This window comes from Cucurbita pepo, chromosome 5 (assembly GCF_057944985.1).
Source record: "Cucurbita pepo subsp. pepo isolate OVF chromosome 5, ASM5794498v1, whole genome shotgun sequence".
Lineage (NCBI taxonomy): Eukaryota > Viridiplantae > Streptophyta > Magnoliopsida > Cucurbitales > Cucurbitaceae > Cucurbita > Cucurbita pepo.
The window spans coordinates 18,464,114-18,479,818 of NC_141802.1; the positions used below are offsets into that span (position 1 = coordinate 18,464,114).

A 15,705-nucleotide genomic window follows, 5' to 3' on the forward strand; every position below is an offset into this window, starting at 1 on the left:
GTGTGGGGTCAAGATTGCGTCCACGTAGGCTTGATAAGTTCATATTTTAGGTTAAAAAAACCAAAAATTTTAATTTTAGTAATAATCTCGTTCTTAATTTTTAATATTTTATGATATTATGATAAAAAATTTTAAATATTAAATTATTGATATTTTATTTAATTATAATTAATAAATATTAGAATATTTAATATATATATAAAGATTGGTATGCCTCGTGCTAGGGTAGAATACTTTTTAACGAGTGCTTTTAGTCGGGTTTCGACAACCCAATTTAAAAAGTTGTACTTGTCTCGGTCGGGAGACTCGTACCCTTGATTAGTATTGTAGAAGAAAGAAAATTCCTCTATTGGTCCGTTAACATTTAAAAAATAAATAAAATTGTCCACTGAATAAGACATATATGTGATTGGCAAGGTCACGTCTTGATGTTACCTATGGTAGCATATATGTCTAAAGTTTACTCATCACTTGAGATAATATCAGCAATATTAGGTTGGTCGGATTAATGACACGAACGACTTGAATATGATTCACAATCTCACCCAACTCGAGCTGGGTTGAGTCGTTGAGTTTTTATTTTTTTAATTATTAAAAAAATATACTTATCCACAATACATATCACATTTATTTATAAATTATCGTACAATCCAAATCTCATCATTCACAAGTCACAATGCATCAGTAATATGAGCATAATAATAAGTAAGGTACGGTTGGGTTCTCGATCCTATTAAAAAAAAAAAAAAATCTAACGCGTAAACTGAACCTAATTTTCCCGACCCAATTCAACTCTAACAATTTGAGTTACGTAGTCATAATTATTCGAGTCAATAGGTCATATGAACAGGAAACATAAAATCTAAAAAACGCATCGCCCATTTCTACACGGGCTAATTGTTGCACCTGATCATCTAAACTTTTGTTTTTGTTATGGTACCTATAATTTGTTCGATTTCACATTATTTAATTTAATTACATATTAAAATAAAATAATAAACACGAAATTATAAAACTATTTATTTGAATATATTAAATGTCTACTTTACGTCATTTTAATTTGAATTGAACATGTTTGAATTCAAACTTCATTCAATAAAGCATAAAATAATACAACATTTTAAACGTCACATCATTATTTTGAACGTCACTTCATAATTTAATTTAAAATAATTAAAAAATATAATTTTGACTATTATATTTATTTAAATTATTTCAATTTCTAGCCACCAAAAATAATATACAAAAGTCATACATTATATTCCATTTCCATAAATATCTAAACTTATTCCATATTAAAAAAAATATATTTAAATTCGGTTATTTTTGAATTCATATTCTAAATTTATTATCTTATAATAAAAAAAATACACTTAAAAATGGTAAGTCATATTCCACCAAAGTCATTAATAATTAATAATGAGATTAGAAGTATCTAATAAAATATTATATATTCATAAACTATTAAATAATTAATAACGTTTTAGAATAAAAATAATAATAAATGGGAAATTAAAAAAGAACCCACGTGTGGACAGGATGCATTGAAAATAACTCCATTGACTTAATCACGGCCGTCGGTTTAATTGGAAAGCAACCTCACAAATTAATTTTGGGTTAAATTATAAATTTGATTTTAAAAAATAAAATAAAATAAAAGATTTTTAGGAGTGAAATAATTTTTAAATTGAAAATGGATAAATAGAGATTTAAAGTTTTATAACCACAAAATTAATTGAATATGAAGTAAATAAAAGAAAAAAAAAAAAAAGGAAAAAAAAGGAGGGAAATTAAAAGGATTCACGCGGAGGAAGGAGGGGGCAGAGCCGCCCTGTGCGCCAGCTGGCTGTCGGAGAGAGGCGTCCCGGAGGGAGAGAGCCTTTGATTTCTTCCATTGCACGTGATTCACCATCTCCATTTCTCTCTCTCTCTTCTCTCTCTCTCTTCTCTCTCTCTCTCTGCTCTTAGAGAGAGAAACAGACTCCATCGCTTTCTTCGTCGATCAAATCCCTTCTCCCTCTCTTACTCTATCCTTCCAATCTCTTCGCTTCCCGATGCTCCGATTTTAATGCGCTCTCTCCCTCTCACGGGATCATGATTCAAATGGCTTGGATCCGCTCCTGGTAATATCCCTCTTCTCGATTTCCCTTACTTGCTGCCCTTTCTTACTTCATTTCCATGGCGAGAGCCCTTTGAATTCTGTTTTTCTACGTTTTATTTACGTTTCTTAATTGTGGGAATGTGGGATGGTCCTTGATTGCAATGTTGGGTTTCATACATGCTCCATTTCCCCTCCTCAGTTTCGATACTGTGTTATTATGTTCATTTTCGATTTTTTAATGTTTTTTTTATGTGGTTGTCTTACTAAGTAAATTCCCGATTCCGCTTTGCTTCTGGAAGTCTTTGTTTTTTATTTATTCGGACCGAGGGTCTTCGCGGTCTGATTTTTTTTTTTTTTTGTTGAATTTCTTGACGTCATACATAGGATAGGTTCAGCGTTTCCAATTTGTTTCCTTGTTTATTTTGAATTTCCTTTTGGGTTTCTTTAAATTGAAGCTGTTGATTTAAATAAAGGTCTCAAAAAATTACGATGAATCGAACAGTTCTTGTGTCAAGGGTTTGGAGTTAATTCATATTTTGTGGTTTGTTGTTCGCGAGGTGCGTGATTGATTATCTTCTTGTACTTTTTAGGCTATTGCGAAATGGGTATTTCTAGATTCTCAGGGTTATTGCTGTGTATGTAGTAGAGGGGGGACTTTTTTGGTTTGAAAGGGGATGCGAAATTTTGACTTTGACGATTAGACATCAGAATATTTGTGGGTCTTGCGTCTTGTTTTGTTTTCCTGGGATCTATGATTTATTGTGAAAACATGACCTTGTTAATGATCCCTTCTATTTTTGTTCCCTGTAGTGCTTATGGCCAAAGATTTTGACGCTCCTGTTTCTCGGGTATTATGCCCTCCAGCTTGAAGATATTGCGAGGAGCTTAAGGTGTTGATATCAGTCGTTTTGTTGACTGAGGATATCTGTAAGTTCGATTAGACCTTTATATGGGGTAGGGAAGTACTCGGTGAAATGGTTTTATATTCGAAACATTTAAAGGCATGGAGGATCAGCGAGATGATGTTGCACAATCAGAGCAAGGGCCTTCCAATGCTACCTGGTGGTCTTCTGATTTCGTGGAGAAATTTGGATCTGTTTCTTTGGGCCCTCGGGAAGATACTGTAAGTGAAAAGGAAGAGCTCATCAATTCTGACCAAGATGCGTTGTTGTCGCCTCAAAGAGCATCTCAAATTCTCTGGCGTACTGGAATGCTTTGTGAGCCAATTCCAGATGGTTTCTATTCTGTTATTCCGGTACCGTGTTCTTCCCATTCAAGTTTTTCAGTCCAGTAAATTAACTTTTGCTATTTTATTTCACTTTCACTGGAGAAATTATGTGATTCTGATGGATCTTGCATCATCTTTTTCTTATATATACAATCATAAATTAAATGTATACATTTTCACCAATATTTTTTTTCCATCTAATACTTAAATTTTAGAATTGACATTTGCTGTAGCTTTTGGCACCTGCTGTTATTTATGATAATAATTTTCATCTTATATATTTGTTCAACAAACTAGAGCCTAATTGAGTTCTATAATCAATTTACAGGACAAAAGGCTAAAAGAGCAGTTCCACAGTATTCCTTCGCTGGATGAGCTTCGTGCTTTGGAGGCCGAAGGTTACAAAAACGATGTTATTCTTGTGGAGACGGAGAAAGATAAAAAGCTTTCTATGCTGAAGCAACTGATCTTGACACTGGTTAAAGGATTGAGTTCAAATCCAGCTGCAATTATCAAGAAGATCGCAGGACTGGTGAGGAGCAGTCATATTTCTTGCTAATACCCCCCTATCTAAAATTTGCAACTGTTTCTCCATTGAACTGAATTAAATTTCCCTTAAAAAATTGGTAATGATATTTCAGTTGTTGAAAACATCTACAATGAGGTTATCTGAAGATGCTGATTAATGGAAAAATCTGGACTAGACCCCTAATATTTTTATTCCAAGTTCAAAATAGTTGGTGTTTAATCTCTGTGGTTCAGAATGTGTCAACTTGTGGATTAAATGTAGTTGATTCAATCCTCTAACATTTGGAACCAACTTATTGGCATGAAAACAAGGAGATTTTTTAATAGGTATTCACGGGTCTCCAACCTGAAATTGATTTTGTAGCATCATGGATAATTTATTCTAACCTAATTTACTCTATCCTTCGGTGTCTAGTATTTTACCCAGTTAGAAACCATTTGTTACTCGATCGCATGTGGATTAACTGCTAACTTTTGGAGAATTGCTACCCTGCAATTGTAACTTTCTAGCTGTAGCAATTTACTCTTTCTGTAAGGGTTTCCTAATTTGTTTAGCTAACTGTTTATAGTAGCGATTAAGATAGATTGTATTGGTGCAGGACCCTTTATCTTGCAGTTTCTTTTTAGGAAAGGAAAAATTAGTTGCTTTCAAACTCGATGTCATTAACCTTTTCTTAAGGCATTTCTTATGTCTCTCGATGGAGTCTTGTTTTTCTTTTTCTTGATTACTGACAGGTGGTTATTCCTGTTTCTGATTCCACCTTTTCAGGTTTCTGACTTTTATAAACGACCAATTTTAGAAAGTCCAGCAAAAGCCGCTGTAGAAGAAACCTCCCACTTGTTTGAGGATAGAGGCATTCAATTACTTGGACAAATAAAATTTGGTTCATGCCGTCCAAGAGCCATCTTATTTAAGTCTCTGGCAGACACAGTAGGGCTCGAAAGCCGTCTCATGGTGGTAAGCTTAGAACTTGATTTTATTTATTGAAGTAGGTTGTTCCTTCCTATAATTCCCCCCATTTTCTATTTGTGAGTTATCGTTTGATTTTTGTTTTCAGAGGGTGACGACAGAATAGAGTTATCTGCTTGTCAAACGCCATCCTGATATTCCCTCATTCACTTTTTTTTATTTTGTTCAGGGCTTGCCAAATGAGGGGGCTATTGGGTGCGTGGACTCATACAAGCATATGTCTGTGACAGTTGTGTTGAATTCTGTGGAACTAGTCGTTGATCTTATGCGATTTCCTGGCCAGTTGTTACCTCGGTCAACTAAGGCAATTTTTATGACCCATATTTCTGCTGCTGGGGAAAGTGATTCGGCAGAAAACGACTCCTGTGATTCACCTCTGGAACCTAATAGTCCTCTTTATGGGTTCTCAGAGAGAGTTGATCCCGACAGGTGGGATGTTGCTTAAAAGTTAAACCTTTGATTCCTCAACATTTACAATCTTATATAAAATTTTAAGTTTTTGGTTTATGTATGTTTTCTATTGTTCCTTGTTGAGGTTCATCATTTTTTTTTTTTTTTTTTTTTTTTTTTTTGTGGACAGTGTTGAAAAAGATGAGAGCCTTCAATTCCACAGAAAATTTGATGCAGCTTCTAATGCATATGGTCCTAAATTGCGCAACTGGATGTTGCGTTCAAGTACAACACTTGACAGCAAACTGAGGTAAAAAATTGTTCCTATAAGCAGTCACAAATGATATAGTTACAAAAACCATTTATTTCTTGATTACTTCTAAAGAGCTGTTTCCTTTTTGTTTCCCCGAAAATTTCTTTCTGATGCAAACATGCAAGAAATGCACTGAGATTTCTGTTATTGTATCTTATTTTTCAAATCTCTCAGTTTATCACATAGTGAACCTAACATTGCAAATGCATTTTGGCGACGTAGTCGGAGAAAGGATATTGCTGAACAGCGGACTGCTAGTTCAAGGTATTTCTTGAATTCTTGTTCTTGGATAATATGGCCATCTTTTAAAGGTGTTAAAAATGTGTATTCCTTTCAAATAAATTCTATTAATCATCTATATTTTTTGACCCACCGTAGTAAGGCTGCCGTCAGGTTTACAATGGTTGATAATGTATAGTTTTATAAATGTTGTTCAGGATGGCTCTTTCTCAATAGTTTAACAATAGATGTAATTAAACTGACATGATGGTCATAAGCTTGTAAATTTAGGTTCTGTGGAGCTATGGCCTAAGGTAAATAAGATCATGTAGTTTATGTTTGATTAATTTGTCCTGTTTATACCCAATACTTTGGGAGCTAGCCTTGGGAGGGTCTTGATTGAAAATAAAGAGAATTGGTTAGTTTTTTTTGTTTCTATTTCCTGCCAATTAAGAGAATCTGAATGCTTAAAAGTACATTATGCTCAATTCTACATATTTGAAATTAGCTCTGGAACAGTGAATCTTTGAAATATTTGGTTTGTGAGCGTATTCTTTTATGCCCTCTTGAAAATGTTTGAGGAAACATGGTCTTTTACTATATCAGTTCGGTTACGTTCTCATTTGCCTTTTGTTCTGCAGTCCAGAGCATCCTTCATTTCGGGCGCGTGGCCGGTCCATGCTTAGTGGGGATAGGAAAGTCTTCAGAGATTTTTCTGATGATGTCTCTACTTCAAGGTTTTTATTTATTTATTTATTTTTTATCTTCATTATTACTGGATTATCTCTTATCTAACTTTTATACTATCATCAGGTCACTGCCAGTTTTGGCCCCAATATAGCATGTACCTGATTTGATTTAGGTTTTGGTCACGGCCAGTTTTTATCTTCATTCATGTACCTCAAACTAGTTTATTGGTTTTTGTATAGCATATTTCTGTTTACATATAGAAACACCCATTATTTCTATTATCATGTTATCTATTATTATTTATGATAATAATATTTTTCTTTTTTATTTATCTACAGATCAGATGGCGCTTCAACTTCAGAAGCACGTCGAATAAGAAGAAGGAGCATCAGCATTACTCCAGAAATTGGTGATGATATCGTGAGGTCAATCTTTGCTTTTGTTTTTCTCATTACTTTCTTTGTTTCCCTTTAAATGGTATTCAAACTTTGCAATTCTACCTTAATATGTTGATGTTGAAAAAATCTTGCTTTTCATTGCCTTGTTCTTCTTAGCCAACATTAGTATCACATTCAAGCCACCGTGCCATCACCTTTTTTCAATCGAGGATTATTGAATAAATCATTCAAATTAGATTGTTGAACTTCAAATTTATCAAGCCTGCACTTGTTAGTATTCCTCTCAACTTTATTGAATGACATTGTTCTGCTTGGGTGGATGGCATGCTATACTAGATATATATATTATTGGATGAGGACCTTATTTATTTGTGTAGTAATTGTGTGTTGTTGTTTTATGATTGCTATTTTATCATTAAACGGCATAATCAACCAGAACTCCGTAATTTTATGCCTATGGTTCACTTTTCTGCTTTGACAATTTCAGGACTGTGCGAGCAATGAATGAAACAATGAAGCAAAATCGTCTTTTGAGAGGACAAACAGATGACAGGTCGTTCTCCCACCCTTCAAATGAACGAAATAGTAGTTCAGATGTTCGGAGAAATGTAGGTTTCATATGTCCTGGTAATTGAGGACTGACTTTTTTTATGTTCATTGTCATATTGCTTTCTGGCATCACGTTGAAATTTCATCTATTCTCTGGGATTTATTTAGGTTATATTACGATGATGATCTTCCTATAAGTTCTACTTACTTACGTTATAAGGAGGGGTGAGGACATCGTTATGGGCTTGCATACTGAGAATCAAAAGGACTGTGAGGGTAGAATGATCTCGGCACAAAAATCATGTTATGGTTAGTTGGGCAGTGGGGTTGAGTTTGTAAGGACTGCTGTTAACTAGAGAGGTGACATGGGTGAGGAAGGTAACTGCAGTATTCGGTCTTGTAGGAGAGTGGTGGGAGCCACTGAAATCTCCTGGGAGGGCTTTTTTCTTGGCCTTCACCATTCATCATTAAAACAGGATTTGTAGGATTCCAATTGGTAAGAACTTGTCATACATCTGGTATTATAAACGAAAATAATACTTGTAAACAAATAAAGGAAGGTTGAGTGATTTAGAAAATACGATGAGAATGAATCATGCGAGAGAGAAGGTAATATTTATGCATCGGGGAGAAATTTTATAGAGGTTTCATTTTGTGTGATCATGACGAGGCATGTTCGTTTTGACATTCTCTGGAACTGCTTAAATAGTAAAAAATGGATTTTGTCTGTGAATGAATTTTTTCTTTATTTTCTTTTCAGGATCCACTGGGTTCTCAAAGAGCAATATCATTACCAACATCGCCACATGAGTATAGGGGTCAAACCTCTGATAGAAGTGAACATTCGGCATTTGCGAATGATGATTTAGCCTCAAAATGGACTAAAGTTCTTGAATCTTTCTCCATGAACGACAAACCACTATTACCTTACCCAGAATGGAACATTGATTACTCAGAACTCACAGTTGGAATCCGTATTGGAATTGGTGAGCATGATTTTATTTTATCCTGTCGTTGGCTAAAATTCCAATATTTTGAGCATGTCACTTACTATTTCTTGACCTAAATCTAATGTTCCAATTAGATTCTTCGAAAACTTTTGGCCCAAAATATTCTTTTTTATTGCATTGAGAGGCCCTTACTTCGCCAATATCCAGGGTTTTTTGGAGAAGTTTTTCGTGGCATTTGGAATGGAACAGATGTGGCGATCAAAGTTTTCCTAGAGCAAGATCTAACTCCTGAAAACATTGAAGACTTCTGTAATGAGATATCAATTCTTAGGTACCTTTTTTTTTTGACGCACTAACTTTTTAATCTATCTCCCAATGACTTTCATTAATCTTACTCCATTCTCTTTGTATTGGTGCATGGGGTTTCTTCTTGCTAGTCGTCTTCGACATCCTAATGGTACTTTCTTATCCTCTAGTTGGAAACTATAACATCACCGTGTTTTCTTTGTTTTAGATTGCATGTATCACTGTATTTTCTTCGTGTAAGATTGCATATACTGATTTGTATGGGATACCTTATTTGATGCAATTTATAAATATCTGATTGATTTCTTTTCTTTCTTGTTCTTTTACTTCCGTTTTAAAAATCGAAGTCTCACTACAAATGGTGCTTATATTGCTGCAGTTTTGTTGTTTCTGGGTGCATGCACAAAGCCGCCACGATTATCAATGGTCAGTGAATACATGGAAATGGGCTCCTTGTATTCCTTGATCCATTTGAGTGGTCAGAAAAAAAAACTAAGCTGGCGGAGAAGACTAAAGATGTTGCGTGACATATGCAGGTTTGTTTTGCTCATAACGGAACATAGTATAATACTCTTTTCCTTGCTGACCCTAGTAAAATGAAGGGTTTTCCTTTTCCTCTGGCTTTATGCACTATGGTTTAAAGCTTATGAGTTCGAGGGATAATGGAACTAGACCCACCAGGGAACCTGGGGAGATTGTGCAATGTTATTGTCTAAGAATCTAATTTGACTTCGAAGTTTTCTGCTAGTGATTTGCTTCTGACTTGCTCTGGATTATGATATAGTAGTTAAAGGGTAAAGGAGAAAGATAAGATTCTGTTAAAGCGTTTAATTTTTGTCAGCGCTTATTGTTTCCCAGATGATTTTGGATGATGCAACTAGTAGTGTGCTTGAAAAAGTACCTAAACCTAATAAATGGTGCCCTCTGAAAAATATAATACATTTTACTAACCGGACATTTGGCTGGATTTTCAAGGGGTTTGATGTGCATACATCGAATGAAAATAGCTCATCGGGACCTAAAAAGTGCAAATTGCCTAGTGAACAAGCATTGGACTGTCAAGATATGTGATTTTGGACTTTCAAGAGTATTGACCGAGGCTCCAGCAAGAGGGTCTCCATCTGCAGGAACTCCAGAATGGATGGCTCCCGAGCTCTTCCGAAACGAACCCTTCACTGAAAAGTGTGATATTTTCAGCCTGGGGGTCATTATGTGGGAGCTATGCACGCTAAGTAGACCGTGGGAGGGTGTTCCACAAGAGCGGGTACGTCGATCTGCTACACTTTTAATCCATCAACTTTAATTGTATCTGGTGGCAATCCCATTTTATTTGAATGAGTAAGAGATTAACTGGTATACCCTTTTGGCATCCAGGTAGTTTATGCTGTTGGCACCGAGGGAGCACGCCTAGAGATTCCTGAAGGACCCCTTGGCAGACTTATATCAGGTTTTTGATCAGTGGGAAACATTTTAAGTTCTGTGAGGCTCTTGTTGAACTAATGAAGTTTTCTGTCTGGATTGCAGATTGTTGGGCAGAACCAAATGAACGGCCAAGCTGCGAAGAGATTCTCTCACGCTTGCTCGACTGCGAGTACTCGCTTTCTTGATATAGTTTGCTTTGTTTTGTTTTGTTTGTGTACAGAAAAAATGGTAGAGGTGCTACTTCGATGTTCTCGGCTCCCATTGTGAACTCTTGTCGATTTTTCGAACCATTGTATACGATCAAAAAAGAAAAAAAAAAAAAAAAAAAAAGCAAAAAAAACCTGTTGGTTTTGATCTTCCAATGGTTTCTGTGCTATATAAGGCAAGACCATTTCAGTTCTGAGTTCAAAGTTTAATGCCTTCTTTCTCCAGGTTCCATACTTACCTCCATTTTAATTGCTTTACGTGTAAGAACTGTGAAGGATCTTGGTTTATTGACTTGCTGCATGTCTTTGGAAGGGCTCACTAAATGTCTTCCAGATCTTAAATCTATCATAGGTTGCTCTGTGATTGTTATGATTCTTTTCAGGAAATCCCTTTCAAAATTTACGATATCAGTTACTCTACTTTATTCCATGTCCAAAACTTTGGATCAAGATTTGGAACATGGATTCAATGCTTGATGGCTTTGACTATTCTTTACCTATTCCTCGTTTTTTAAGAGAAAACTATCTCTATAGACTAACACGAGTCGTACTCATTTCTTAAGAGTGAAGACCATCTCTATAGACCAATACAAGTCATTTTAGTATGTTTTGTCTTCACTTCTATACATCCTATGAAAATTTCTAAAAGATTACCCAACTTAGAATTCTTCGAAGTACACCTAATCATGAAGTAATTATGATTGAGCTATCGAAGAATAAGGTGCACCTTGTGCTCCTTATTAATATAGATAGTGATCAGGTGACTTTTGTAATAAGGTACAGTGAGTTTTGTATTTCGTATGAACGAGAAAGTTGTCCATTTAAGTGAGTATGAGTGTTTGGTTGACAAGGATCAATAATTTTTTTGGACAAAGATGAAGATTCTCTTTTCCCAAGTGATTGGTGTTTCCACTTTGCATAAAGTAATGATGTTGAGTTGGTCTCAATTCTCTCTTGCTTTTGGTCTCACGATATGGTCTTTGCCTTTTATTTACTTTACCATTAAAAAGGCAAATAGAATATCAATATCTTCCCTTTACTATTATTGTTACTATTCTAAAATACCATATCACTCTACCAAACCATGCACATATACTATGCTCTCTAACAACTTCTCATCTATGTTTCAGGATTCATATCGAGATTTAGAATTCGTGTTCGACACTCGATAACCTCAACATTCCATTGGTTCTTTTTGAATGCTTTGTTCTCATTCACATGAACGTGTTGAAGATCATTTTATAATGTATTTCTTTATTCAAATGTAGTATCGGTTCATTCATATTTCTTCCTTTACTCGAACGTTATTTCATAATGTATTTCTTTTGAGTTCAAATTTAGCTAGAAGTTTATGATGTTTCATATTATAAGATAGTACAAGTATTGATTTATGTGTGTTGTAAATTTATATTAAGAATAAATTTTAAGAATCAAATTGGAAACATAGCATAGGTCTGTTTTGGCCCGTTACGTATTATCGTCAACCTCACGATTTTAAAACGCGTCTACTAAAGAAAAGTTTTCCATATCTTTATAAAGTATGTTTTGTTCTCTTCTCCGACTAGTATGGGATCTCACAATAAATAATGAGATGAATAAGATGGGAAAGTTAGATAATCAAGTTTGAGTCTAACAAAGGAAAACGAGTTTTAATAATCCATTTCATGCTTGCTTTTGATGGGTAAGACTGTGACATTAGTTCATATAAGTGGTGAAAACGAGTAAATGAATTTTTCTCTCTCGTTAAGTTCAATAGCAGTGAAATTGGAAAGATCGAGTTATCCACTTTAAAGATGATAATAAGTACGTAATCTATAGGGTCGTTAGACTTCTCGTTGCATGATATTAATGGTAACTTCGGTATAAGATGTGCTCAACAACGAGCGAAATAAAGTACAAAAGGGGGATGTAGAATGCATACCCTTAGCTAATGGTATCTTCGGTCCGATTCCGTCATTTCCTTACCCAATTCGCCATGAGCACTTAAAAAAATTATTGTTGAAACAAGTGAATGTCAAATAAGATTTCATCTAAACCAGATATTGACGAACAAATTTCTTAGAGAAAGAATAGAACATTTCATTAACTTTTCAACTCGAGAGAGAAAACGTCCAATAGTTTGCATAAAAATTCATGAAATACATAATAAAATCTTACACGGGAAAGAGAAGATGCAACAAATGTAATATAAGGGCATGCATATAATGTATACACAAACTTAATATATAGTTCTCCCAATGTGATATATATTGTAGACATAAGGCCAAGGTAAAGCAACGTCTAAGCTTCAGCCTTCAACACATTTATGCTTTTCAACACACTTCTTTCTCTTCTCTTTCATTCTCTTACTTCCAACCTTTGCTCCTGCATTCAATCATTAAAACTCAAACCTTAATCCGTTCAAAAACTCGAAAACCCGACAAGGACAATGTATAAATCAATATTGAATCATAAAGTTTCGATTTTTTTGAAAACGATATTGCAGAATAAGCTACGTAAACCTAAAAAACCAGCTCAAGTTGGGTTGAGCTCATCTCTATGAACATAGCTCGACGGTTAATGCATTTACGTCTTCTTTTGAAGTCAAGGGTTCATGCATAAACTTCAAACAAAATGTGCTACGTAAAACCTAAAAGACTAGCTCAGGTTTGGTTGAGTTCATCTCTATGAACATAACTCGATGATTAATGCATTCACCTCTTCTTTTGAGGTCAAGGGTTCATGTATAAACTTCCAACCTAATAAGCTATGTAAAACCTAAAAACCCAACTCAAGTTTGAGCTCAAGCTCATCTCTATGAACATAACTAGACTATTAATGCATATACTTCTTTTTTTTGAGGTCAAGGGTTCATGCATAAACTTCCAACAAAACGAGCTACGTAAATCTTCAAAAACTAGTTTATGTCTGGCCTAACTCGTCTCTATGAACATAGCTCGACGACTAAGATATAGGCTTATTTTTCAAAAGTCGAGGCTTCATGCATAAACGACATTTGTTTGAGGAACGTTTTCCAAACGTAAGATATGATTAAAAAGGCAAAAGAAAAATTCCAAATTCCAAATTCCAATCTACATGTTATTAAATTAATGAACATCCTTAGGGACAAATGGAATCCTTGGTAATTGAAGCTAAGAGGGAGAGACAGCCATGGAATATATGAACTGACAAACCCCAAAACCCTGAGCTCAAACTTACATAAACACATAATAATATGCAAAAAAAAGAAAATCCCACGTGCAAAAAGTGTACAAATTAGTAATATATATTAAAAAAGTGAAGTGTTTGGGAAGAACAAATGAAATAATTTCTCTTCATTCAAGGCTATTAGAAATATCTTGATGGGGTTTTTTTTCGTTGAACTTCCCTATGAACCGACAAGAACATGTGAGACATTAGGGCAACGTAGTACAACAAAAACACTTGTCTTAAAACCAAACACAAAAATGAGGTAAATGGGAAGCACAAAGTACGAGTCTTTACTTACTTCCAGCTGAGAAAAGTGTCAAAAAACATAAAATTTCACTGTTTCTTACAAAACTTATGACTTTTCAGACATGGAATCCAATCAATATACCAAATGTTTGATGAAATGGGAGAATAAAAACTTAGTGCCCCACATAAATCCATTGGAGACAGCCACAGAATCTTCAAAAATATGGCCTTTACCATAGATTTTCTGCAGCTCAGACCCAAAAACACTTGAAAAAAGCAGTCCCCTTGTGAAAGTTTTTTAATTTTTTCTAACCCAAATTCAAAAAGCACTTAATTTTTTTAATCACCAAATGGCTCTCTCTCCTTACACTATACTCGAGAGATTCTATTGAAAATGATGAATTCTAGTTCATTGGTGTAATAAAATAATCAATATGAGGTGGAAGGGATGGGAAATTAAAAAAAAAACAAAAGGGTTTTGCTAAAAAGCATGTAAAAACAAAAACCCATCAAAAATTTTCGGTAATTAATGCTAAACAAACCTTAAACACTTAACTTAATCATTCCATTCGTGAATAATCATTCCATTCGTTAATCAGAATTCAACGGTAATGATCTAAACTTTTCATTTGGGTTTTCTCAATTTGATATGAAAAAAAGTGAATATCTGACATGACCATTAATCAGTGTTGCACTATCTACATAGAAAGAATCTTAAAAGAACTATATAGAATGATCAGAGATTAAAAACTGCAATAATCAGTACTGTTTTTCTTTTCTTTTTTGGGTGTGTTTTCTGAAGTGGGAATCTGTACGGTCGAGAAATGGAGTATTATAAGTTGGTTTTCTGTAATTTTTCTCTTTTTTTTTTTTTTTATGATTTCTTATCAGGGTTTTGTAGTAAGAGAATGATTCGATCTGGAAATGGTGATCTCCATAAACGAATATTCATTTATGATACGAAACTGTTAGTATGATTTATAAGCAAGCCACAATTATTCGTTGTTCGTTTATGACAATTATGGTAAACTTTATCAAACATTTGAATCAACCCATCAATTCATGAAAATTTAAAACAAATAAGATGAATGAATAATGAAGATCTATGAGTTTAGAAGAGAAAATTACCATAATTTTGATGTGGATGGAATTTTGTTAGAAGTGAAGAGCTAAGGAGTTGAAAAGTGCATCATCCCAGAAGAAGAAGAAGAAGAACAAGTATTAGTAGTTGAATCATCATGATTTGTATTGGTATTGCTTGCCTTGTTGCTTTTCTTCTTCTTTTTATAAGGAATCCCTCTTGCTTTTGCTTGACACTCCCTTACTTCTCTTAGATAAACCCTTATTGAAGCACTTGCAAAAGGGTTGGTCTCAGGGGAGCCACCATGTTCTTCATAAGCAGCTCTCAACCGCCCTATCAGCGCATCAAGGCTGCCCCATGCTTGCTTGAGTGGGCAGGTGCATGGCGCTGGTGGCTCTGGCTGTCCATAGAACATACAACCTTGGACATGAACCTTTGTCTTCCCAAATTGATCCAAATATCTTAGAAACTCCAACACATGGTTGAAGTTGCACTGTGCTAGTGCCACTGGTGGTCTTTGATTCTTCAAGTATTGCCCAAACGTGTTCCAATCTCGCCGCTTTTGTGACTCGTAGCGACTCGGGGTTGTTGTTGTTGTCGGTGGCGAGCTCGACGATCCTTCTCCATACTCCTTGCCTCTTTCACTCGACATGCTCTCGTCCCCCTCCTGCTCCTGTTCTTGTTCTTGTTCTTAGTTTACTCCACTCCGCTCGATGAACGAAGCACCCGAACACACAATACTTATGATCAAAAGTAGAGAAAGAGGGCAAAGGAACAGAAGTAAAGGGAGAGCCTTGGAAGAAGAAGATGAAAAAAAAAAAAAAAAAAAAAAAAAAAATTGAATCACATCATGGGCTATACTGAGAAGACATGTTATGGGCCATATGATTTGCTTTCTCTCTTCATCTTTTTCTTCTTT

The 15,705-nt window shown here is 34.9% G+C and overlaps 2 protein-coding genes across 6 annotated transcripts; one reads left to right on the forward strand and one right to left on the reverse strand.

Annotated features, from left to right (window-relative positions):
• Positions 1-1,913: 1,913 nt before the first annotated feature.
• LOC111795263 (serine/threonine-protein kinase EDR1-like) lies at positions 1,914-10,500 on the forward strand. Of its 5 annotated transcripts, none has more exons than XM_087124082.1 (18): positions 1,914-2,123; positions 2,912-3,028; positions 3,103-3,356; positions 3,658-3,861; positions 4,627-4,815; positions 4,997-5,256; positions 5,408-5,527; positions 5,705-5,794; positions 6,391-6,486; positions 6,778-6,864; positions 7,325-7,445; positions 8,147-8,372; positions 8,544-8,667; positions 8,774-8,793; positions 9,022-9,178; positions 9,618-9,906; positions 10,017-10,089; positions 10,167-10,500. In XM_087124082.1, exons 3-18 carry the CDS (start codon positions 3,105-3,107, stop codon positions 10,247-10,249), a joined length of 2,391 nt encoding a protein of 796 aa, XP_086980208.1. In that variant the 5' UTR covers positions 1,914-2,123; positions 2,912-3,028; positions 3,103-3,104; the 3' UTR covers positions 10,250-10,500. The 5 variants fall into 5 exon arrangements, with proteins under 5 accessions (XP_086980208.1, XP_086980210.1, XP_086980206.1 ...); XM_087124083.1 differs by lacking the exon at positions 1,914-2,123 and adding an exon at positions 2,510-2,658; XM_087124084.1 differs by having other exon boundaries at positions 2,912-3,356; positions 5,753-5,794.
• A 1,865-nt stretch (positions 10,501-12,365) lies between these two features.
• On the reverse strand, positions 12,366-15,677 carry LOC111795819 (protein LIGHT-DEPENDENT SHORT HYPOCOTYLS 10). The gene is made up of 2 exons (XM_023678412.2): positions 14,834-15,677; positions 12,366-12,634 (listed from the first exon to the last, which is right to left on the reverse strand). The coding sequence occupies exon 1, from the start codon at positions 15,436-15,438 to the stop codon at positions 14,875-14,877; it is 564 nt and encodes a 187-aa protein (XP_023534180.1). The 5' UTR covers positions 15,439-15,677; the 3' UTR covers positions 12,366-12,634; positions 14,834-14,874.
• Positions 15,678-15,705: the final 28 nt, after the last annotated feature.